Source organism: Calidris pugnax, unplaced genomic scaffold (assembly GCF_001431845.1).
Source record: "Calidris pugnax isolate Ruff unplaced genomic scaffold, ASM143184v1 scaffold806, whole genome shotgun sequence".
NCBI classification, from domain to species: Eukaryota; Metazoa; Chordata; class Aves; order Charadriiformes; family Scolopacidae; genus Calidris; species Calidris pugnax.
In genome coordinates, this window is record NW_015092240.1 from 1,055,486 (window position 1) to 1,081,136 (window position 25,651).

The window sequence follows — 25,651 nt, forward strand, 5'->3', positions numbered from 1 at the left end:
GTTCCTCGGTAGAAGAGCTGGCTCAGCTGAAGTAAGCTGCTTGGCAGAGAATTTGCAATGACTGAAGTCTAAATCAATCACAGGTTGAGTAATGGAGATGGTCAGAAAAGTCGGATGAAAGGGTTCCTCATCAGCATTTACCAATTTGACAAAATTGGAAATTTCCACAGCGGCAATTCAATTTTGAATGAGTTCCTTTGGACTGCTGCTTGCCAGGCAGTTTTCAAAATTTCTCTGCTTTCTTCAAATGTCCCTTCTCAGCTGCCTGCACCTCTGAAGGGGTACACAAGATTCTAGTGTCTGCGATGTGGGGCAGCTAGACATGCAGGGCTGGGCACACCCGAGAGCTCTCCCTTTCTTTCCTGGAGAACTTTGAGGCAGGATTATCATTCTTGAAAGAATTTTTCTGAACACATCTCAAATTTGAGAATCATCTGTGTTTTGCTCATTCCTTCTCTCCTGTCACCAGAATAATCTACAATCCTTTCTGCACAGAGAGTAGTGACAAAACATGCATGGCTCATTCTAGATACGTTTAAAAGAAGAGAAGAAAGGAGTGTGATCATTGTGAAGTCTTCAGAGTGGACCATCAGCAAGGTTCCAAATGTTTGTTTGCATGAAGCTGGCTATATTATCCATTAATGTGTTAGGGCTAACTTCACAAGAAAACAGGCTAGTAGATTGGAATGGACTGGTTTTTATTATTTAATTTTGATTTTCGTTCAATAAAACTGTAAATTCAGGGTTTGGGCAGCTAAAATAAGTATTCTTGCTGGGACAGAGCTTTTAAAATATACATATGCAGCCCTAATGCATAGCATGAAATAATTTCTTACAAACATTATTTTAAATGTAGACTAAATAGTACCCAGGAGAACACTGCAAGGCTGTAACTGAAAGGCTGCTACAGCATGCAAAAAATGTGAAAATAAAATACTGTTCCTTAATTATGTTGACAAAAAAAATAAAAAAGGAGGTCAAGTTGCAGTGCTGTGGGAGCCTAAGCTGAGGATTTCTGAGGTTTTGTGGAAATGCTGTCAAAAGCTTGATGTTACTTTAATTATTTTGCTATAAAAAATTATTTAACTGGAATTGACATTGTTCTGACATTGTAATATGGTCTCTAAGGGCATGCTTGGCAATGTTGCCCAAAGGCTTTGAAATTGTCATTCATAATACAAGTCAGGAATTGCACAGGTGAAACAGCCAGGGTCTTAATCCATCAAACGCTGTTCCAACTCAACATGCTGCCCTTATCTGACAAGCTCCTTAGTGTGTCTGTTGACAGCTCAAGACACTCTCTGGCTGGCAGGGAATGGGGATCAGAGGAGGTCAGGCGACGTGGAGTCATAAGAGCAGCAAAATCCATAGGAATGCAGATATTTCAAAATACTGCTCTGCCAGTTCTTCTTTATGTTTGGTTTTGGTGCTTTATGTGACAGTTTTATCTATCCAGCTACTCAGCATCTTCATTCATTATCCACTGCTAAATCACAACAGTTTCAAAGCCACATGTGCCTACATAAATAAACTTCCAATTTGTAAATTAAAGCCAACTGTGAGAAGAAACTAATTCACTTCCCTCCATGACACCAGTGCTTCGTTTCCAATAGCCTCCCTCTATCCTTCGTCTATTGGCAAGACAATTTCTTAATATAAGCCATAAAATTCTCTTTCAAATCTCCACCTTTAATGAAGCATATGTAGAGTAAGCTTACCAGTAAGACCTAGTAATACCTGTAAATGTTACTGTTAACAGTTGCTCTCTTGATTCTCTTTGGTTTAAATGAGACCTGAATCAGGCACTCCACTTGATCTCTCACAATATCGACTGAAACAAGAATATATTCTGGAGAAAATAGTCTGGAGAAAGACACAGGAATTGAAAGCCAGTAAGCTAACAGACCCCAACTGATTTCCCTCTGAAGAGCTAATATCTATTAACAGATATTATATCATATTCTAATTAGATAGCTCCATGAAAAGACTATCAGAGATCCACCAAAGGCCCACACAGAACTCATGAAGCAATACTGTACTCTTGAAATAAATATCATTATGTCATTTAGACTAACTGAATACCTGGTCCTGTGTACAAGCCAAATCTGTAACTGGAATTTTTTATTTCAGAAAAGTGGTATTTATTATTCTGAAATTGCAGGAAAGTATAAAGTTGAGAGAGAAATTACTGTAATACAAAACTTCAGTTAAAAGTTGGAGTATCTTTAGGGTCAAGTGGGACACTGTGACCATTAAAAAAACACACATTAAGCTAGAAAAAAAAAATATTAGCTTAAACGTCAACATCCTTTTCTTCTGTAGCAAAGATAAGACTTGGTAAAACATTTTCAGATATGTTTTTAGCCAAGTTAACATCTTTTTAGGTGTAGGTTACCCACAAAATGTGCACAGAATGAAGTGCAGGCATATCTGCAGCTCAAATAATGTCATATATCTCCACAGCCATTTAATTACTCAGATTTGTCCTGTATGTAAAAGACACTGGTTCAAACTGTAAGAGCACTGCTTCCAGTTAACAGTTTGCTGCTTTCCAGAAAACAGAAAATTTAAAAGTTCTCTTTGTGCTGAGTGTTACATTTACACATTACTAAGACAATTTTCACATGCTTATGACATCTTTGTGGTTTAACTGTCACTCAAATAAGTAAAGAGTGCAGATCACATACACAAGCGTTATCTTTACTACTTTTTTTTCTCTCTCTCCCTCTACCAAGAAACCTTTAATTTGCAGACCTTCTTACTTCAGGTAACAAAATTAAACACATTTCCAAAGGGTCCAAGAGTCTTGGATACAAGTGACATTTGAGGCACAGTTTCCTCCACAAGTTTGAGAAAGTCACTCAAGGGTAGGGCTAAAGACTGGTTTTGGTGCCCAATTATCTCTTTAAGTATATTGGACAAGCTCCACAACATTATTTAAGCTCCAAGTTTCCACTTAAATCAATAAAAGTTAATCTGAATGTCTCTGTGGTCCAGATTATAATGACTAAATTTTGCACTTACATTTGTCTGAATCCCCTTTAGTCCCAAATTCCTGTCTAACGTTGTCAGTACCTAAAATTCCCTGGCTGCTTAAATTTCCACCTTAAGGCAAAAATACCCTGATACTGCCAAGCAGCTTAAAGAACTGGCTCTCAACCAAGTCCCAACGAGTTCCTCAAACTATAAATAATTACAAATTTACTGGGCCAGAAAGGCTTTGAGAGGGAAAGCAAGAAAACAAGCAAGAGACCAATTCCACAGCCTAGCAGTACTCATGGGATGTAGCAGACACAAATTGAAGTCTCTGCTCAATATCTAATTATTTACACAAAGCAGAACAGTCCTTCCAAAGACTGAGGAAGCATGCCCTATCTTAGAAAATTCATCTTTGTGGTCAAGACAGACCCTGACACACAGTAACTGGTGTTCACGTCTCTGCTTTAAATCTGAGCACACACTTGACGTGAGGTGCTGTCTCTCACACAAGTTTCCATTATCCCAGGCTATCAGCTACTCTGACAGCTCTTTTCAGGAAAGGAGGAACAGCATGAGCTCTAGAGCAGGCACAACAATGTGAACAGATGAAGTGGAGACCAATAATGTTTTCCCACCCAAGCTTGGTTGTTTCACCTGTGTTGGTAAGAAAATGCTTCAGCTGCATGCCTCTCTTCAGCATTTCTTGATAAGTTCGCTTGACAGATCCCCACTCAGTTTATTGACTTTATGAACTGTTTTTGCAGAAAATTAAGGCTATGCCCACACGATTTCCGAGGTGTGCCAACATACCTAGCTTTCCCCATGTTCCACAAAGAAGACCTGTTTAAAGCAATGAATTCCACTATACATGGGGTCCAGGAGATGTAGGCACTGCCAAATCTAAGCCTTCAGTCTGTATGGGGCTGATTGGCCAAATATTGTGATTAGCTTTACAGTCCAGCAGTACATAACACAGGTTTGAGTCGATGCTCTGACACATATGAAAACATATGAAGTAAAACATCTTCAGTGGAAGAGACCACTCTCCCCAAACGATCAAAAGCCTTGTGTCTAGTTAACAGAGTCGGAAAGTAGGACACACGGATTCAGATACCTCGTACAAATCAGGTAGAGAACAAATAAGTTTAAGCTAGAACATACTTCATCCCTGATGAGAGGGCTACAGTACTGACTGGTGCAGCCCATATCACCTCAGGCCAACCAATCAACCAGTGTCTAGCTTGAATCCTGATGGTACTTAAACACATGAGAGAGTTTGAAGTAACTCAGAAGTGCATAACTTAATTGGTTCTTTGCATGGAGAAAAGACATGTAGATACTCTTAGCCATTACCTCTGGACTTCATAGAATTTTGGCACCTCAAGCCAGTCTCAGAGGTATCAATTGCCAAGAGATTAAGACAGCAATTACTTAACCTAGATATCCTTCTGAATTTTTTTCCAATTTTCCTCCAATTTACAGGTTCATTGCGAAGATACTCATACAACATGGACGCTTTAGCCGCATAAACATTTGAGACAACTGAGTAATTATGTAACCTAGATATCTTTCTGAATTTTTTTCCAATCTTTTAAACAAAGTATTCCTCCAATTTACAGGTTCATTGCAAAGATATTCATATAACTGGACGCTTTAGCTGCATAAACATTTGAGACAACTGAGTAATTATAAACAGTAGTCTTGACTACAGTTCAATTAACAAAGGGAGAAACAAAATGTTGAAAATAGGAATAAGGAGGAATGAATTAAATCATTGGGAAGGGCAATCTAAACACATGGGTAATATGAAATCTGTTCCCATAAAGCCAGAGTACTGTGAAATCCACCAAATCTCAATTTGTTCCCTTTTCATTACATTCTCACACACCAAGAAAAAAGGAAAAAGAATTAAATAGCATTCAGCTCTAAAATAAACAACAAATGTGAGTCATTTTTAGTTGGAGTTGCACAAAATGTTCAATAAAAACATGAAAGTGAAAACATAGTTGAGTTTGGCTGGAAGAAATGAGATCTTACTGAGAGGGGTTACTTAAAAGGTTGAAGTAAAATGAACTTAGTTAACACAACACATTTGGCAGCAAACCAAAACTACATGGCATTCAAATGAAAAATAAAACCTCAGCACTAAACCTTATCCCTTTAGACACTACAGCTTCCATCAGGATGCAAAGAGATTGTGTATAATAACGAGGCTGAGTAACAAATGGGACTACTGCATTGTTTAGATCAACTGGATGAGCATGATAAAGCTAAAATGAACCAGACTGCCCCAACACTGTCTGAAGAATGAGACAGAGGAAGACAAAGAGAACAAGAGCACTCAAGTCTGGAAATGGAAGTCAGCAGACTGATTAAGTGGAGCAGTAATTATTTGGACTGATCTGAATCAGTGTCATCACACAAATATGGATGGGAGAGTTACTATTCCCATGCAACCATATTTCCACCTAATCTGCTTAGAGGTTTGTGCTATTAGAAAGGAACTATAACATGCAGGTAAGGCAGAAAAAATCCCCCAAATTATTTTAGAATCTTGAATATAAGTCTTTTTCTCTTTTCTTTATTTTTAAATATTTGAATTTTATGACCTCAGTGCTTAGAGTCATGGAATACCCTGTCAAATTCTCCTGCACTACCCTTCTAAGCTAATTTTAGGTTTAACCTCTGTGCTGTATTCCAAGTCACAGCATGTATAAATCATCCCATTTGATACACTCGCTCTACCAGCTCTGTACTCCAGAGCGTATCTCCCCATAACAGCATTATCATTTTAAAAAAGCAGCAGCTTCAAGTTTCTCTTTACAGTCATGAAGTCGCCAAGTCTGGGCTTCTTAAGATATGCCTTTATTGCACAGTGGCTCCTGATTCACTTGACTTTTAGTTGCCAGCTTATTTGCTTGTTCATCTCCTCTTACACAGGCCCCGGTGCTTTTCTAACCAAGATCACTAAGTCTAGATTTTCTCCAGGTTAGATTTCAGGAGCCCCTTTGGCTTACGCTGGTAAACATGTCAACTCATCAGTAAAAGCACAAGTTATGACAGACAGTTCTCCTTCAGTACCTTCCCGCATACCAAATGTTAAAAAAAAAAACAAATTCTCATAATCTCCTGGAAGAAAAACAGAGGTTAAAGTCCTTCCACATCATGGACATGTGAAATGGCTGCAGAATTCACACTGGCATGACCAAGGAACTGTGATAATACATACAGAATACATAAAGCATTTCACCCTTTGGCTACACGCTATTTTTTCTAAGCCAAAACAGACACTGTCACAGCACTTATTACCCTTGTTAATTATTTAATGAAGATTTGGGTAGCATGCCAGAGCCCACTGAAGTCAGTGAAAAAGGCTTCATCCTGGTGCTGGCCAACTTCAGAGGAAGCATTTGGAGAATGCCTGTCTCTGTGGTCAGCCATGGCAAAAAGAGCTGGCACCCTGGAGCTGACAGAAACCACACTTCTTCTGTGGCAAACACTCACTGTCACCAGAGGTCAACACCTTCCCAAAGCTCACTGCTATCAGAGCAAAGTATGAAATTCACATGTTCCCAAGTCCCAAAGGCTGATGGAGCTCCTCTAGAGATCAACAGACTCAAGAGAGCATTGAAAATTATAATCCTTTCATATGGACTAATTTTACTGTCTGTGCCTGGTTACTAAAGTCCTGGATTGTACAGTCATTAAAAATGGAACTACAGTTCTTTTATCTTTTGCTAGCCTTGTTCTTTGCATTCAAGCATGACACGAACCAATGGCAGAAAAAGGTAGTGCCTTTATTTAATAGAGCTGTGTATTAGCAGGCACTCTTAATGCATTTTTTGTAGCAGAAGCTTCTAATATATTTTTAATAGGTAATGCTGTATGAAATTCTGTAATAGCATTTCAGAAGATTGTGACACACTGTCAAAAAAACTAGACAGCATTCTAATCCTTCTATCAACCAGCCAGCAGTTCCTATTTTAAGCCAGGTGAAATAACTATGAAGTACAGGAAATTAATGTTTATCCAGACTACTCTAATATTCTCAAAAAAGCTAGCATGGATTACTAAGATCAGCTGGAGGCTGCGTGTATGTTAACACCCTGAATACTCAGGATGCACAAGAGCAGGTAGGTACACTTTTTTCTTTATACCTCCTTTATCTCCAGGGTTGCTGAAATGCAGAGAAAAGAGGAAGAGAGGTATGGGGTTTGAGACACAACAGAAAACAGACTGGCTGCCAAGCTGCTTTTTTTTAATTCTTAACAATTTTTTTGTTTGCCAGGACAACCCGTGGGATGGTCATGGATAATAAGCTTCTTCCTAAACAGGACTCCTGACAAACGAGTTCATGGCTTGACCCAACAGAGAACCATATTAATACTTAAATCAAACAAGTACTCCCCAAAGGAGCAAAAAATAATAAAATGCTTGGACAGTAATGGGGCGATCTTTTTTAAACCCCATTTTAACATGTTACTGAGATGTCAATTATTCTTCTGTTATATAGTTAATAATAAAAAAGTCTTCGATTAAGGCTGTGTAATGTGCCTACAAGAAGTGTACTGTAGCACTCAAAAGTCCCACAGCTGAGTCACTTGAATGTCTCCAAGCTACTTTATAGACAGCAGTGTTTCCCAGAATCTCCTCTAAAACATACTCCCAGGATACTCCCAGAGCTTGGATTAAGCAGCCTCAAATTTGTCTTTTATGGTTGCTTGTGACAAGAGAACTCCCCTCTGGCTGTCCATGGGACTTTCAGAACCCATCACGCTTCTATATGTGTAAAGGCTATATATTTGTGACAAGAATCTGCTTTTAAGTATTAAATTAACAGCATGATTATTTTTCTTTTTTTACAGGTAGAAAATACAAAACAGTGTATGTTTTTTCTTTGAAACAATGCCTAATATGAGTTTAATTAGAATCCAGTTTCTTAAAGCGCATATTCTTCTAAGCAGATACTATGGCTTTGTGAAAATGCAGACAGCATCTACTACAGAATACTATTTTAAAACAATCGGTTATTTTATAAATAGATATTATGCAGTAGCAAACAAGATCATCTGTTCATTTTTTTATGGTCAACTAAAGACAAAATGCCTGGTACAAAAATAAAGAATTCTCTGACACTCTTTAGCACCCAGCAGATGGAAAGGGATTTTTAAGGATGTGACCATTCCCTTATCTCAAACAACAGGCATTTATATTTCTTCCTTCTCATCTTTATTTACTTAGTTTTCCAGAAGGAAATATCTTCCCTTTTGTTCAGATACCACACAAGGCAATGCAGTACCAAGTTCACATTTAAAGATCTAGTAGAAAAAAGTCCACTGTTTGATACTCAATGAACAGTTTGGACACTGATAAGGACAGTCTGTGAAATGCCACAGCATGCCCTCAGGATGGCAGAGGCGTTTTATCAACACCACATTGAATCTAAGGCTCAAACTCCTGTTTTTCATCATGTATATACTCCACACTACAACTGCTCCTCAGCTTCCTCTCATCCAGAGGGACTTCATTCCTCATTCTGCAAGCCTATAAATTGTGAAAAATATAAATTGTGAAAGATATAAATTGCTTCAAATAATCAGAATAAAAAGGCATCTGCAGTAGCCTTTAGACTTCAGGCAGAAGGAAATACCTAGAAAACTAGGGTGGAGTATTCAGGACAGGAATTGTCCCTTCAACCCACCTCTAAATTCTTAGACGTAACTGCAGACTCTCCTTCTCCCTCCCTTTCCTTTCGGCTCTGTTGTTGTGCCGAAAGGCTCACACACTTGAGGGAATGGAAAAGGATGGCTCAAATCACTCCCAGTCTCCTGATACAAACAGTCTGAAGAACCTATCATCTTAGGACAACTGAGAATGGACACAAGAAAGAAAAAGCAAGGAATGCGTTGGGAGACAATTACCTCTCTTGGATGAGAGAATCAGCACCAAGCAATAGAGACCAACAAAGAGGAGAAGAACTAATGAAGGGGCGACCTTCCAGTCAGAGGATACATTACTTTTCTGGAATTCAGGTATTTAAGAGATGAAGAGCATGCAATTTTTAAAATTAAAATAGAAGAAGGCATTAAACACAGATAGGTAACTCCAGGAAACTACATTCACATGAAAGATCACAAATGCAAGCCATAAATACTTCAAGAAAAAAATAATTTGGAGCTTCAAATTGGAAGTAATCTTTCCAGCTGGAATATATCTTCTGTATAAACCTCTCCACTCAAGTCAAATTTGTGTTAGAAATTATGTGACCTGTGAAACAGCACCGTACTGGGCTTGGAGACATGGATCTGTTCTATTACCAATGGTGAATCATACCTCCCGGTTACTTCACCCTCATGTACCTGATGTATTTACTCAGATATAAAAGTCCCCCCTTTTGCAAAGTACTCCAAGTTCTCTGATACATTTTCAGTGTCACTGTTGTGAGAAAAGCCATGACATATATATAATGGACATGTAGGTTTTACAGCATACATCAGTTTTTAACTGATTCTTTTGAACTGTATGTATCAGACCATAGTGAAGGTCAGTCATCCATAGCACTGAATTTGGATTGCAATCAACTCTATTAGTCATAACACTAAAAGATTACAAGATACTTAACCTACAGTTTGTAAAAAACACAGATGAAGCAGACGGAAGACGGGGCATCCGTGTTTTCCCCAAACCAACTGCAGATTAGGATGCATGATCTCTACTGATTCAACAAAAAGAAATGCAGATGCAGGACCAAATACGCATGTATGGACATTAGAAAAAAATGTAATTTGGTCAGATGCAACTAAATCCAATCTCTGACTGCAGCTACACAACTTTACTAAAATGTTTCATGTCCTCTGATGCGCGCAATAATCCCACGTAAGAGGGAAATTGATTTACCCTGCTTTCACAGAGTTAACTGCTCTAATTATTAAATAGCCTTCAACATATGGCAAGGAATTATGGAATGTAAATCTAGAGCCATGTGCTACAAAGTAATCACACCAATAGCTCCCAAATAGCAACACCGCTTCCAAAAGGTTAGCAGAATCATACCTTCCTGATATACTGACAATTTCAGAAAACTAGTGCTGACATACTCGGCATTATAAAGCAAACTATTATTAGGATGACAGTGGTAAACAAAACTTCCTTTAGCTTGTGATTAATTTAATTTGAGCATTAACCTGAAAAAAACAGACATAAAAATGTGTTTAAAGATTAATCTTGGCATATTAAAGTGCTTTGATTCTTATCATTAAAATTTATTAGACTTTTGACAGTATTAATTCAAAATCTTCTGCCGATGCTTTAATTTAGCAGGCTGGTGAATTGTACAGCGACACAAAACATTATCCGATATATCCTCTATAGCTGCTTTTTGAGACAGATGACTCATTGCTGAAAAACATTAATGTCAGAAATTTAAATGCATGCATATACCATAATGATAAAACTGCATATGTTATTCTACTTTCAAGTTCCCAAAGGGTATTTGAAAAAAACATCATTCAGCTACCTTAATCTGCCACTTGTTTAGAAGTGGCCAATGTTTGGTATCACCATTTTGTTTCCCTCTATCACTACCTGTCATTCAGCTACCTTAATCTGCCACTTGTTTAAAAGTGGCCAATGCTTGGTATCACCATTTTGTTTCCCTCTATCACTCTCCATCTTTTCTGTCCTGCTCCTTCCCCTGTTCCCTGCTTATGGTGGTTTTTTACCTTGGCTTGTATTTCCCTAATGCTAGGTTACTGAAAAACAGTATGTTCAGCTTGGTATCTGTTTCTTGGAGACTCTAGCAGCTACTGTTAGATACTACTTTTAGTCAATAATAAGAGCTACTAATACCAACAATTAATACAGACCAAAATACTGTAAAAAGCAAAGTAGATGCAGTTTTAATGTACAGGCAATTACAGTGTCCTTCTGCATGATCCTTGTTGATAAAATACCTCTCTCTCTACACGCTACTAATTCTAGAAATTGGATGCACTAGATTGTGCATTGAAAAGGTTACTGTTAAAAATGGTCATGAGATGGTGGCACTCCAGGAAAACAGAAGCAGGAACATGTAGTCAGGAGTACTGCCAGAAGAAACAGATCTATCTCAGACCACTCAACACCACCAACAAAATTGTACTGGCACAAAATGAAGGACGTACAATCTGTTGGCAGAGAAGGATCTTTGCTTTCTACCTACCCACAGCCTGCCTTCGCATCATTTCAACCTCCCCAGTCCAGTTTCACTAGATATGAAATCCTTCAGGCAGCTGGATGTAAGGAGCTGTACCTGGGAGAAGGGTAAGATAAGTCTAGGTTTTATACCACACACACAAAAAAAATAATAATATGAAAAAAAAAGAAGAAGAAAAAAGGAAGACCTCCATCAGGACACTTGAGAAGGGCAGGGTTTGGAGGTTCCTGGGTGCTTCCTGAGGAGGAGTTGAGTTCTAGGATACGCATTGTTGTACAGCTTTCCAGTTCCCTGTATGCTGCCCATCTAATGATGATCAGGTAAACTGGGAATAATCCAATGAAATACAGTCCGTCCCCTTTAAAATACTGTCTTTTCCCACATGTAACCCTTTTCAGAACTCCAGGTTATTGTGACAGTACAAAAAAATGTGACTAGTCACTTGTAGTCAATTAGTCAAGTCCCAGCTACTTCTAAATGCTAGGAAATACAGGGAAAAGACCATAAAAAGGTACGTCCGTTGTATTTTTCCAGACCTTTCCTATTTACCCCAAATCTTGCATTCATCACAGTGGATTGTTTATGACTAATAAGCTCAAGAGTTGTACAACACTGTGCATTCTGCTGTCCTTAGGCAGTAGAAAACTTCCATTTACAGAAGTATTTTGATTAGCTTTATCTTCCAAAAGTGACATTCTAAATTTATTTTTTTCAGAGTTGCCAATTAAGATGGAAAACTTCAGCCATTATTTCAGTGTCTGGCTGGTTTCAAGTCACAGAATCTTAGAATAACTGAGTTTAAAAAGCACCCTTTGGAAGGTCCAAAGCAGAGGCAGCTCTGAAGACAGATCAGGTTGCCCAGGACATAATCTGACAAATTTTAAATGTCTCCACAAAGATGGAGGCCCCACCACTTCTCTGAGCAACCATTACCCCTGCAATTGTGTTGAAAATCACCATCATTGACCTAATACTTATGAGCTTGCCTAGTAAAGCTGAAGAGGGGGAAAAAATGTAGTCTTTCTTAATTTTTTTTATCATATGTCTCATAAATAAAGATGGTATTGTTCCATTGTTTTCACCACAATCAGGCCTTGAATGGAGTAGAAGCCTGTTATGCAGGATATAAATACATAGTAAGAGGTGTGTCTAATGGCAGTTTTTATTTATGCGGTGCTAAAATACAGAAAATATACTTAAATATATATTAAATATATATTTGCCATTAGAGGCTGCAAGAACTAAGGTTAAAAAAAACCCAACTTTTTCTACACAAAGAAGCTGAAGGAGTTTCCACTAAAAATAAAATATCAAAACTTGTGAGTGAATTGTCTTGCAAGTTATGCATGACTACTTGCTTAAATATTGGTTCCTGCCACACGAGCAGAAATCAATATCACTAGAACAATGATGCCGACTCATATCACAGTATGATATAACTACTATTTTTTCTTAAATCAAACATACTCCTAAGGTCCATTTTTCCAGCTCTGTGAAGGACAGCGTATTCTGAGTATCGTCTGTGTCCTATATATCTAAACCCAAAAATTCTAAGAGCATCAATGCTTTTATTAACTGCTGGTTTAATAGTTCTTCAACAAAACGTAATACCTTTAGGTGATTACACAATTGAATCAGAGATCTCTATAGCTTCCTTCTTACATTCTTCGCACTCTTTTTTTGGTATACCTTACTAAAGAAAAGATTTTAAATGTAACTTTCTGTGTGTCTCATGTAAAGAATTTGCGAAACTGAGTAAACTATGGTTACATCACAGCAGTAACCACTAAAGAATTTCCCTGATACTGTTTATAAGCACACCTTTTAGTGTAACCCAGAATACTATTAAATTTGCATTACAAAACGTGTCTTTGTTGCTACAGAACGACTAACATTTTTTTCATTTTAAGCAACATATACATTGATTTCTACATTTTAAATTCACTTTTTTGGTTGGTTAAAATCCACTACTAAAAATCCATGAAATCCATTAAAATCCCCCAAAGATACCCTGGATGAATTTCTAATGCGCTTAAATATTTCTGAAAACGTTTCGGACTTAGATTATTTAAATAATAATTATATTTCCAATTCAGGTGGCATTACACAAATTGTATCATTTCACAAGGGTAATAAAAATTTTGGAACTATAATATTGCAGTCCTTTGATAGTTGGCTATTAGTCAGCCTGAGTGAGAAGCAGCTCTATGTTTCAGATAGCAAACTCGTTGCAAGATTTATGTAACATGATAAAGGCCTCAGTGGGAAGCAGTCAACAGCAGAATACCTTGGATATCAGCAGGGCCACTATTTTTCAACCAGTTTCTAAATAACCCAGAATAAATGTAACGCTAGAAAAGGGCGATGTTTGTCTTAGCCCATCAAATCTGGCTGAAAAATTAAATCATCCCATCAGCCTGATTTACAATGAGCTCCAATAAGCTCCACAGAAATCTGCAGTATCTGCTTTCACATCCTCCTTGTAGCTGAGATAAAAGTAAGCAAAGCCTTAATTCAGCCTTGGTGTCATCAGCAGTATTTCTAGCATTAGAAGCAAATGCTGATGCTTTGCCAGGAAAAAAAAACACCCACAAACGAACTGAATATACATGTTCAGTGAACTGGGAGATCCTCCCAGACAAGCTCCTTTATAGGCATACAAACTGTACAGTAAAGTACTCAGATTTTTGTTAACTGTGGTGAAGCATAGCATTTTGCCACTTTGCAGAGTGCAACACTTTCCCTGATTGCAATACTCTGCGCAGCTGTAACATTGATTTTTTTTATATATATCTTCACTATTGACTTATCCACAAGCTTTCAATGAATCAACCAATAAATAAACAAATAAGCTTTGTTTAGCTCTTCAGCCACTATCCTATCCTACATCATTTTTACTGGTTTGTTCTTCAGTATCACAACAATTTCTGACGGCTTTTTTATCCTTCCACTTGCCTAATGATTCATTCCCTAGAATGCTTATAACTACTGAGTTAGTTCTGTTCTTGGATTTCAGCACCATCTGCATGCCCTGGATAACTAATTAAATGAGATTTTCATATCCTCCTCTCTATTGCTTTTCCATTTTTTACAAGGGATGCTTTTTGCCAATATATATTATCCACAGCTCTACCATAAATTAATCTGAGGTTCTCGCTGACTCCTCTGAAAGTACTATTATGGCCAGATTCCATGTGACCCTTCCAGGTATGCCCAAGAGCATACAATAGTTTGCTCCTTTGTATCCCAGCATAACTACATAGATAGCAGGCTTTCAGTAAATGCAAGAGCTGCTCTGAATTTCTCTGCACCAGCACCGGCAGGGAGATATTACCATTTCCAAAAGACCAAGTTGGAGCAAAGAAGGGCCAAGGAAGCAATCAGAACTGAGCAGAGGAACTGCACTTTTTTTCCTTTAAAAAGAGTAGTGAAAACTTTCCTGTACTGTTTTGGAGCAAAAATAGTTGAAGGACCTTCTTTTAGGATACTCTGAATATGTTTCAAGCATGGTGAGGCTGACAAACCCCGCTAAGTTTTGAACACCCAGCTAGTGCTACAAATTCTTCTAAAGCTGATTAAAAACTCTGAATCACAGACATAGATAAATATACTGCCCTAAGTTTAACATATTCTGGCTTATCAGCATATGATCATGGCCTCGTTTCCTGGCAACTGAAGACATATAAGTCTCTGATAAACACATTTGCACACACATATGCATATATATTTGTGTGTGTGTATATATATATGTATACATATATACATCTCTTGATCTGGAGGGGGGGAAAAAAGTGTTTTCTGTGAAAAAATTATATTGGTGATGGAGCTGATATTGGTGAACACATATACAACTTTTGATCACAGAGTCTGATACTCTACACTACTACACCGGTTCTGAGCAATAATATACCCAGCGCTGAAAGGTGAATGATCACACCCCCAAGTGCTCACTGCTCGCCATCTCTCTGGTGGCAATAAACAGCGATGATCCTCTCCATTCTCTTCAGTTTTCCTGCTGAATTTATTTACAAAATGGGAAGAAAAAGTTTGGGTACATCTATTAAGTGAAACACAATGGAGATTCTTGATTAAAGTAAACAGAACATCTTAAAGTCACCTTGAAGCAGAGATGGATCTTTAAAAAATGGAACCACACTGGTATTTAGTTTTCACCTACTTACTGTCTGATCTTCCTCATTTTTTTAATAACCAACCTTCACCTCTTTGGTTACAGGGAGAATGCCATTCTGAAGCTGGTGAGACTGACCACAGCATGTGGAAAGATCCTCAAATTGTATAAATTTACATAGCTGTTTTCGATGTCAATAAGGCAGTTGAAAATCTGGTCTTCAGGCTATGAAGTCCAGTCCTCTGTCCTTGTAACTTCCCTCAGTGTTTTTTTTCAAAATTCAAATTTAAATTTTCTAAGTCTTGTATTCAATTATATTTGATAAATTTGGGAGAGCAGAACAGACACAAGTTCTATAGCTGCTGGAAATGAGCAATTTCAAATGTGGGAAAGCGGAGCAGGCTTAATAGCTTATGGAGATGGTAAGATTACTAAGTATCCAACATAATACCAAAATCCTAGCACCATATACATTCCTTCTCCCTTCCTTCCTCTTTTTTATCTTTAAAAAGAAGCTACCATTTAAAAAAAAAATCTATGCTTTTGCTGCTAGATCTACTACACAAGAACAACACATTAAAAGAGGGGTTACCTTAACCTATGCCCATTTTTCCTCTAATCATGTCTGCCCATGAGGCAGAGGCAAGCAGACGGAGCAGACAGATAATTCAACCCCTTCCCAATTTGCATACATCTGTATCTCAGCTTCGATATTCTGTTATTACTTGAAGATATAAACTCTTCTAAGATACGGCCTTCCAGTACCTGAGGGGGGCCTACAGGAAGGCTGAGGAGATTCTGTTTACAAAGGCCTGCAGTGACAGGACGAGGGACAATGGCTTTAAGTTCCAGAACAGCAGATTTAGATTGGATATTAGGAAAAAGTTCTTCACTATGAGGGTGGTGGAACGCTAGAACAGGTTGACCAGGGAGGTAGTTGAAGCCTTTTCCCTGGAGATACTCAAGGTGAGGCTCGATGAGGCCCTGGGCAACCTGGTCTAGTTGGGAGTGTCCCTGCTGACTGCGGGGAGGCCGGACTAGATGACCTCTGGAGGTCCCTTCCGGCCTGGACCATCCTACGATTCTATGATTCTCTTTTGGTCCCTTGCTTAGGTTTAGCGTCCATTGTTTTGTGGATTTCTGTTTCTATATGCTAATAAAAATATCAAAGGATTTATGGAAAAGTGCTGCCTGAAGCGTCTTGCAAACATTACAGCAAATAAATAGAAGAAAATACCTACATGATCTTGAAGAAAAACATAAATAATAAAACTCTTTATGACTTGTCATTTGCATGTCTGTATTTCATACAAATTAGTGCTAATGACATAGGGAATTTACTTTGAGAGCAAACTTGCCATTTATTTTGATGTCTAAACAGAAATGGCATGGAGTGTTTGGGTAAAATGGTTCATGTCAGAACTGAAAGTGCAGCCAAGAGTGTTCCAGCTGCAATCCTGTACTTAGCATAAAATGAGTACAGAGAAAAATTTCTCTCCCCTTGAATACCCTCATGCCTATCCATATCAACAGACTAGGTCACGGTATTATCTAAGTCATATGAGATGTCTCTGGCTTCAGGGGACAGCGCAGTGTCTTCTTTTCTCTGTCCACACCCATTTTGCAGGCTATTTCATCACTATCGTGTTCATACATCCTTCAAGGATCCCAGCTGGTAGGACAGCCAACAGCCAAAACCTGTTTATATGACAGAGCTGCATCACCAGTAAAAGTTAAAGCTGCCTCAACAGTCGACAGAAAAAAGTACTCCGTTCTGAAGTGTATCAATATATCAGTAAAGCATCAAGTTACATACAGTTAAGTACTCACACCAAGTCTCCCAGTAAAGTTAATTCGAAGTCTATCCCTAAATTCAAGAACAAATTTTCAAACAGACAATTCCTTAGTTGAATTTATATAAAGTCTTTGAAGGAGCCTGTACATTTCCATGTTGGTGGTGAATCACTAGCTAAAATGCCAGTGTTAAGCTAACACTTTTTGTTATTAAAAACATTTTTGAGATTAATGATTCTTTACAATGAGCTGAATTTCTTGCTGTAAGACATCTCTGAAAATGTCTTTCACAACAGGTGAAAGTGGGCTGGTGAACAAGGCTTGCTTTCAGAGGACTTTAAAAGAATCCATCTCAGACCCCGGTCTGTTTGTGTTGTAGCACGTCAGGCCAGATTGCGATCTCCGTCATAGTAGTGTAGCAGGATAATGCAAGCTGCTGTGCCAAAGTAAATGCTCTACTGGCTTCAACTAAATTATTTCAGATTCATGTAAATGCAAGTGGAAGAGAACTGAGACTGAATATATTAAATTAATGACATGTGGCATGACCAAAATGCAGTAGTCTATGCAAAAACACTTTTAGAAACTATCAGGACTCATGAGGCACATAGAGTTTAAGAAAAAAAAAAAAAAGAAAGATGAATGATTTCAATTTTTCTTTTCAGAGTACAGTTTAGTAGAGTAAAAGGAATGAAGTGCTACAGAATTCCTGAAATATGAAACTCCATAATTACTAAGCATTATGTACAAAAGCATTGTTTGGTATTTTTCGTACCATGGATTATCATAACTGGCTTTTACAAGCTTTCTTTTAAACTATAAGAATCTGTCCATCCACAACTGAAGTACTCTTGCAGATTAAGATTAATGTATCATGAATCATCACGGTTTAATATGCATGACATAGTTTCATTTCACACATGTTCTGCCTGGGTTGATTGCCATGTATGCCAATATCAAACAGATGTTAATTCTTTAATTTTTATGCTCCCAGAGTATACTTTAATTACCTAGGAGGCTTGGCAAAGAAAAAGAGGGATTTATTTTGAAGCAGATTTAATAGAAAATCCAAAATAAAAATCTGTTTGAAAAATAATTTTTGAAATTCATATTTTCAGCAATATAAATTTCAATATTAAAAAGAATGCATGATATGAAAAGGAACTGCAGACTGCTCTCATTAACTAGCACATTCCTTTTTGTAAACAAGAGAAGGATTTTTCATTATTTTTCTAATAAAACCTATGATTTTATAAGGCCTTCCAATTAAACACCAGCTTTGTGATATGAAATATTTCTGTAAGTCACCTGCAAGGAACTGTATGTTTATACTATGTCTAAATTCTTATATTTGGGCATTTTGCAAAAAAACTTGAATCTCCATGTAAAAAAAAACATCACTGTATAAATTCTCACATCAACAGTTCTCTATTTCTCACTTTATGGATCATCTAAATTAAAAAGCCTTTAACTATAAAGTATTTCACAAGTCTCCACTTGTACAGAGGCCAGAAATGGAAATGAAAAGATAGCCTAAGTTAAGATTAATGTATAATGAGAAAGCTGCTTCCAGCCAGCACCAGCTCCCACTTTATGCTGTGTCAGATGCAAGCCAAGATTCTCCAGAACCAGAACAGCAGCAGAGCCACAGGTCAGATTGGAAGAGTGTTGGCTAAAAACTGTGAGCTTTAACTAATTTCCAATTTGATCAAATGGAGTTGTTGTTAGATGAATTTCCATGGAAGTTAGGGCAGGTCTCTAGCTTTGGGCCAGGTCTTACTGAAATCAACAGGAACAGGAATGGCTTCCTGGGATTTTGCACTAGAATTAGTTTTAGCAAGCTGAAACAGTCTCCAGGTTGAAAATTACAATTACCAAAACTGGTACTAATAATAATAATAACAGTGTCATATTAGATATGTAAATAGTTATGTTAGATAGTATAAATAGCAGATAAACAATAATAGTAGATAATATTTTCTCAAAACCAGGATATTCTGCCCCTCCCCATACCACAGAGATCTTTTTGCACAGGGATACTTCAAACACCAAACAAATTATTTAAATTTCTTGATTACATACTTACATGAGCTGGCATACAGCTTTAAAATGAAAATGTGAACTGGCATTTTTAAAAATAACTGACAGTCATGGCACAAGAGTCCAGTGACCTCTGTCCTCCAATATTCCCTTTTTTTTTTTTTTTAATGCCCAAGTGCATGCAAGTTATTCAGAAAAAAAAATTGCTAATTATCAGGGAAACCCTCATTCCAAGGAAGTCAAAAATACAACATTCCCATTGCATTTACTGGGACAAGGAATGAATCTAAAATGTAGATTTTATACACACCACACAAAACACTTGTGCAGATTTCTGAAAACATAGACTCATCGCATTGCAGGCAATCAAGCCTGCATTCCTTGCTCAACCAAAATTCCCTGACTGGAATAACAGCTTTAGATGTTATTTTTGTTCTCATTCTGGTTTACTATGTTAAATCACCAGATTTTTTTTTTCTTTTTACTTAAGATAAATGTGTGAAAGTGCCTCCTTTCCATTCATAGATGTTATCTTCCTCAAACTTCAAATGATTCAGCTGGGTGAATATAGAGTTATAAATAATTTATCAAGATACATACCAGTTGTTAGGAGAAAAAAAAAACCAACCCTGAAGGAAGAATATCACTGCATAAAATCTGAACATTAAAACTGATTTTTTAAAAATCAATCTTTAATTGTTTTTATTACCTCCTAATCCAGGTCTGAGACGATTATCATAACCATCCAGAAGTCTGTCTAGAATTCTTGTAAAGATGGTGATGTTATTCTTAGCTTCGTCTTCCAGGGAGTCAGCCAGCACTGATCTAAATGGACATTTTACATTTTAGAAAGTGCTAGATATGTTTTAATGTACACTCAACATGCAGCTGTTGCAGGCTGGCCTTGAATATTTAACTTGCTGCCCTCTACCAGGAAAGGTGCAGTTAAAAGTATATGAATAGACAATTTATATATAATATGTTCAGAAATGCAAGAGTTGATGGTACACTGTTTAAAATTTCTAGGAATTCATTTTCTGGTAGCCTCTGCTTCTAGTCAACATTGCATCACCCCAAGTGCTCCTTCAGGCTCCACTAACACATTTGGTGCAGGTGCAAAAGCCTAAAAGATCTTCCCGGGGCTGGGTGGCATGTCACTCCCGGACTGATAACCCCAGTTCCCACACACAAATCTGTCTCCTTCCAGCTTTATCCTATCGGTCCTCACTTAGGTATACCCGATCTCTGGATAAATCCTGTGGATATGCTTCCACCCAATGGTCATGTAACGTACATGACCAGAGGAAGGAACATGAGGGAAAACTCCAGCGATCATGCTCAGGGAGTCCTCTGATGTCAGTGTTTGGTGGGTGGGAACATCGATGCTGACTAGCAAGCTAGCTGTGGACAGCCTTCATGTCTCTAAAATGCTATTTTGTTATAAAAAGCACTATCTGCTGTTCCACTAGACGCAGGCAAACCAAAGTTGGATAGGAAAAAAAATATCATAAATGAAACGTCAAGAAGAATCTACAGATCATCGATTGTTTCAAACTTCCCCAATAAAGAATGAGATGTTACAGCCTTTATGGGTCATATCTCGGTGGAAAACACCAGGGGCTGGAGCACAAATCTGCTGCCCAGCTGGCTGTGGTGAGGAACAGTCCTCCCAGACCTGGACACCCCGACCAAGGGGGTGGTGTGCTGGGGAAACACTCCCATGCAGAAAGCCTGGCACATGTGAATGTTACTGTACCCACAATTTTAAGCACCAAGCATGTGAAATGCAGAAGCTCATCAGTCTTACCTACTTAATACCGGAATATTAGTACCAAGGAAGTAAAGCATCATACGCTACAGGCATTATCATTTCAGCCTTTTTCAGCCATGTAAATCTTTAACCTGAAATGTTTATTTATCATCTCTAAATGAACTACTTGATCGAGGCTTTCCGAATGCCATAAAAACAAGCATGTTTTCTTCCTCCTCCAAATCAAAAGTAGGTTTGGGTGACATTTTCTCTAAAGCAAGCTATAAAATGATTAAAGACAGAGTTTTATGTTGGTACCCAATTCAACAGCATGGAGGAAGTATTTAAATGTAAATCATTGCAGTCTGTGCTTTCCATCACACAAACCATAGAATCGGCCAAAATCAGATAACTTATAAAAAACATACCAAAACGTCATGCATTATTTTACGGATGTGTGAGTTTCTTCTTAATTTTAATTACTGGATGGCTCATTTCTCATTAGCATATATTTGCGTACTGTCAGTCTCTGCCATTTTTAAGCTTCTTTTTGAGATACAACAGTTTTTTTGAACTCAAGATACCACTAAAAAAATAGATCATACAATTATATCAAATTAGGGTTGAATCCTGCAAACTTTACTCAGGCATAAACTCCTTAATTACGCATGTAGTCTCTTTGACGTCAGTGAGATTACTCACTTGAGTAGGGTTTGCAGGATCTGGCCCACTGTGACTCAACTAATATTGCACCATTGTTAAGCGTAAAGTGGAATAGGAAACATAGTTTCAGGAAATATTACGTTTACTAGGAATTAGACAAAAATAAAATGCAGGCTTTTAAAATCATGGGAAACTTGCATTATTTAGCTTATGGTCCTTACCATATTAGGGCAAGACCTACTGCAGTCAGAACCAAAGCAAATAAACAGAAGTTACAAACTACAATTAACTGCATGTTTAGGCACGGTGAGCAACACAAAACTATTACGAGATAAAAATTACTTTCTCTTATGTTGTCACTTTTGAAATGGAGAACTTTAAACAACATAAGAAAAGTTGATTAATAAATGAGGCTATTATTATATGTGATTGTGGAGTTGTCTGCTATCTCCACCTAGAGGTTTAAAGCTTAAGCATCATTTTGAATTGTTATGTTGACCAAAAAAAATGACCAAAAAAAAAAGAAGGCATGCCCGTATTAAAAAATATGCGAGCATTATTTTAGAGACTGTGATTTACTATTTGACTTCACGATAATCTGTTTCTCCATCTTAACTGTTGTGCATTCTACAGAATCACAGTGATACAGTAACTCCAGTAAATCTTTAAGAGTCAATAAGGCATTTAAAGCAATTATTTTTTTAATGGTGAAATACAACGTCAAAACATAAAACGTTTAAGGGCAAGAGAGTAGGCTTACAGGGTCCCTAGACCACCTTCTAGTACATCTGCTCTGGAAACTATGTAATACTGCATTCAGACAGCTAAGAAAGATTTTTTCATTACATTACATTACTACATACTATACTCTTATAACCTCTCACACAAGCTTCTCCTTAGCAGATCGTAACAGACATGTTTGCACTGAACGACAAAATTAAACGTCCTCTCACCTTGTTGGTAGCCACACCAATAAAACGAGGAGAACCAACTGCATCTCGGAGAGTGCCAGCTTCCTCTTCATCGCTGCTCTTCGCAAAACCTAACCGTGCAAGAAAAACACAAACCCGCTCTCAGCTACAGTCAGTCTCGGCCAAGCAGTGCTTTCAACTTAACCCGAGGAAAAAAATATGTCACTTCAGTGGAGAAAGGAAAAACCACTGGCTTTCTGCAGCACTTTTCACTCCTAGCAACTTAGGGTATCTCCATCTTTCCCAACGATCCTGCTCTGTGCAAAGAGGCAACGTATGATCAAAAGTGGCATGTGAGCAGACGCATCAGATGCTTTTCCTTTGCCGTAAGCCCCAAGACGATAAGGAACAAAAAAAAAATAAATAATTAAAAAAAAAAAAAAGATAATAATAATAAAAAAAGAAAAACCAAAAAACCCTAAGCATAAAAACAGAGGAGGATGATGAGGAGGAGGTGGTGGAAGCCCTCTCCTCCCCGCAGGGCGACAACTTGCCGACCGCAGCGGAGCCCCGGGGACCCCTACCTGGGAGCGGGGAAAGGGATGGGGGCGGGAAGGGAGGGGGGGAAGGAGGGAAGGGATGGAGGGACCGGAGGGCGCCGGCGGCGGCGAGAGCGAGCCCGGGGTGGGGGGGGAGCGCGCGCGCGCGCGCTGGTGGCGGTACGCGGAGGCGGAGGCTCCGCCGGGCGCGGTGCTGCTGATGCTGATGCTGCTGGTCCTGCTCCGCGGGGGTGGTGTCGGGGCCGGTAGGGAGGATGCGAGTCACCCTGCTCCTTGCTGGGGATAACGGGGGGGTGGTGGGATGTTCCGCGGGCGCGGTAACTTCGCCCCGCTGCGCGAAGGGTAAACAGAAGGAGGGGGGGAAAGAACGAGGCACCGCGTTTTCCGTCAGCCTTTTAATCACCTCTTGTTAAGCAGGGGGTGGGTTGGTAGGGCATAGCCCGAACAACCCCTCTGCGCCCTTTCGGGGAGTGAAGAACTGCCAGCGCCCGGCTCCCACCCTCCGCCGAGGATGGCTCATTAATATTCCTTTCCCCACTTGCCCATTGGCACAGTCTAATTGAAATGCAGAGAGAAGGGAAGCCTGTCATTTAAAGTGAGCTCAGGATGCAGGCAGCCAAGAAAACAAACCTTGCTTTTTTTTTTTTTTTTTTTTTTTTTTTGCTCGGATTGCGTTAGTTTGTGTTGTATTGTCTTTTAAAGCACGTTGCCCTCCTTTCTTATACCCAGTTCTCCTTTGGAAGTAACTGCTAGGATTCATTCCCGTTGATTTTAGGTTTTCCAGCACAAGTAGATCAGGACAGGCTTGACAATTGAGGGCTTATATTTAGTGTACCCTCATTTTGCATTGTTAACTTCGAAATAATTAAATAACACCAGCCATAACATCACAGCTTTTTTGTTACTGTTCTTTTTTTAAACCAAGCTCCATCCATCTCCTTTCAATCTGTTAATTGCCGAAAACACAGCTCTCAATTATCCTCTTAACATCACTGGCCTACCTGCTTATTTTTTTGAAGTTAATTCGCTGAAGTTTGCTTCTGAATCATTAGTGGTTCCAAAATGAACCTGTGAAGTTGCGTGCACAGACATGGTGAAAAAAAAAAAAAAGAAGGGAAAATAAAAAAGAAAAAAAAATTCAGTTAACTACAGAATCAGCTACAACAATGGGGGGATTCTTTTTCCTACTTTCCTTTCTGCTGTGTTTCCTTTGTTTCCTGCTTCCAAAGTGTTGCTGCTTGCAACTGGAGGTCCCCTTGTTTTCCTTCTCTAGTGGCTTAGTGACTCCACAGGAGAGCATGAGAGACAAAAGGAGGAAGAAAAGCACTCGGGCTGTCAAGACGAGCTGTTACTTCCAACTTCAAGATATTTCATAACTTTCAGTAAGACTGGGAAGAGAGAAGGAACAAACTTGTTTTTAAATAACCAGTAAAATGACAGCTCAAAGTGTGGGAAATGACAAAGATAAGGACATGAGTGCAAAACCTGAAATCTGACAAACACTCCTTCAGCAGCATCTAACCCTGGCCATGTCTAAGGTACAAGGCCTTCATCTTTCTCTGTCCAGATGTGAAGATGTGCTCTGCTCACAGTTCTTCTGTGTCTGATCAGTTAAGCATCTCTGGTCAATCTAAAGTCTTCTTTGGACCTCCCTGTAAGTCCCCATGTATTAGAAATTAACAAGGGGCAGGATCAACCCTCACAGTAAAGAAAACTGCTTTTAACTACTTGTTCTAAGAAAGGGTGACTTCACAAATATCAATATGCAAAAAAGAAAAAAAAAAAGTGAAGAGCCTTGGTGATTTATCCTTATGTGAAATACCTTACATAATAGAAGCCAAATACTTTTTGTTTTCCGCAGGTATTTGCAGCACTCCTTCCCAAAAGACACTTCAAGTAACCATAATACCGAAACTAGAATCTAATCTTTGTATGTGAGTTCCATCAAAAAATACAAAAACACAGTTGTTAAGGAAAGTAGTCACAGTGGCTCCTTGTTGCTGTGATAGCATATTGTCATTCTTCAAAAGCCACATGGGGTAGGTATGTATTTAAAATGAGCTTTTGCTCAAAGCCTTTCCCCAGAAAAATGTGCTTGGTTTTAGGCTCTAATCACAATTATTGCTTGTGATGTTCTTTGAGATTTATCATAGCTTCATGCATTGAAGTCACACTTCAGATAAACCACACACCTTAAAAGTATCTGAAACTTGAAAATAACTCCTCATTCCCATTCTCAGACAAGTTGGACAGCCCTCGGCATCCCAAATCACAGGGAGGCTGAGTACAGGGACAGATTACTGAGGCACTGCGTGAGATCAGAGGCAATATAATTACTACCAGAGAGAAGGTTCTTTGTGATATTCCCACACCCTTATAACCCACGCTGCTGATGAACTGGAAGGCATTTAAGGAGAAAAGTGTGTTATTGCTGGGTTTTTATTGGGTTTTTGGCTCATATGCATGCATGGCTCACAAACACTAGATGTGTTAGCTCTTGTTGGTTAGAAATAGCGCACTTGAGCCCCCTCAGGTGTGTGTGGTCAAGAGGGACCTCTCTCTTCCCTTCTGTGATATTACCTGCAGAGTGGTATTGAATGCAGTCATTCCTTATTGAATTTCAGTTAGCTC

General features: G+C 38.5%; 1 protein-coding gene across 1 annotated transcript in view; it reads right to left on the minus strand.

The window, feature by feature from the left end:
- GABRA2 (gamma-aminobutyric acid (GABA) A receptor, alpha 2) overlaps positions 1 to 23,092 on the minus strand; it is a 62,070-nt gene extending 38,978 nt beyond the window's left edge. The window contains exons 1-3 of the mRNA XM_014962304.1: positions 23,045 to 23,092; positions 22,503 to 22,591; positions 19,846 to 19,961 (exon numbers count right to left, since the gene is read on the minus strand). Of these exons, the coding sequence (XP_014817790.1) occupies positions 19,846 to 19,961; positions 22,503 to 22,573 (187 nt within the window). The 5' untranslated portion in view covers positions 22,574 to 22,591; positions 23,045 to 23,092. The remainder of the gene's footprint in view (positions 1 to 19,845; positions 19,962 to 22,502; positions 22,592 to 23,044) is intronic.
- Between the last annotated feature and the right edge of the window lie 2,559 nt (positions 23,093 to 25,651).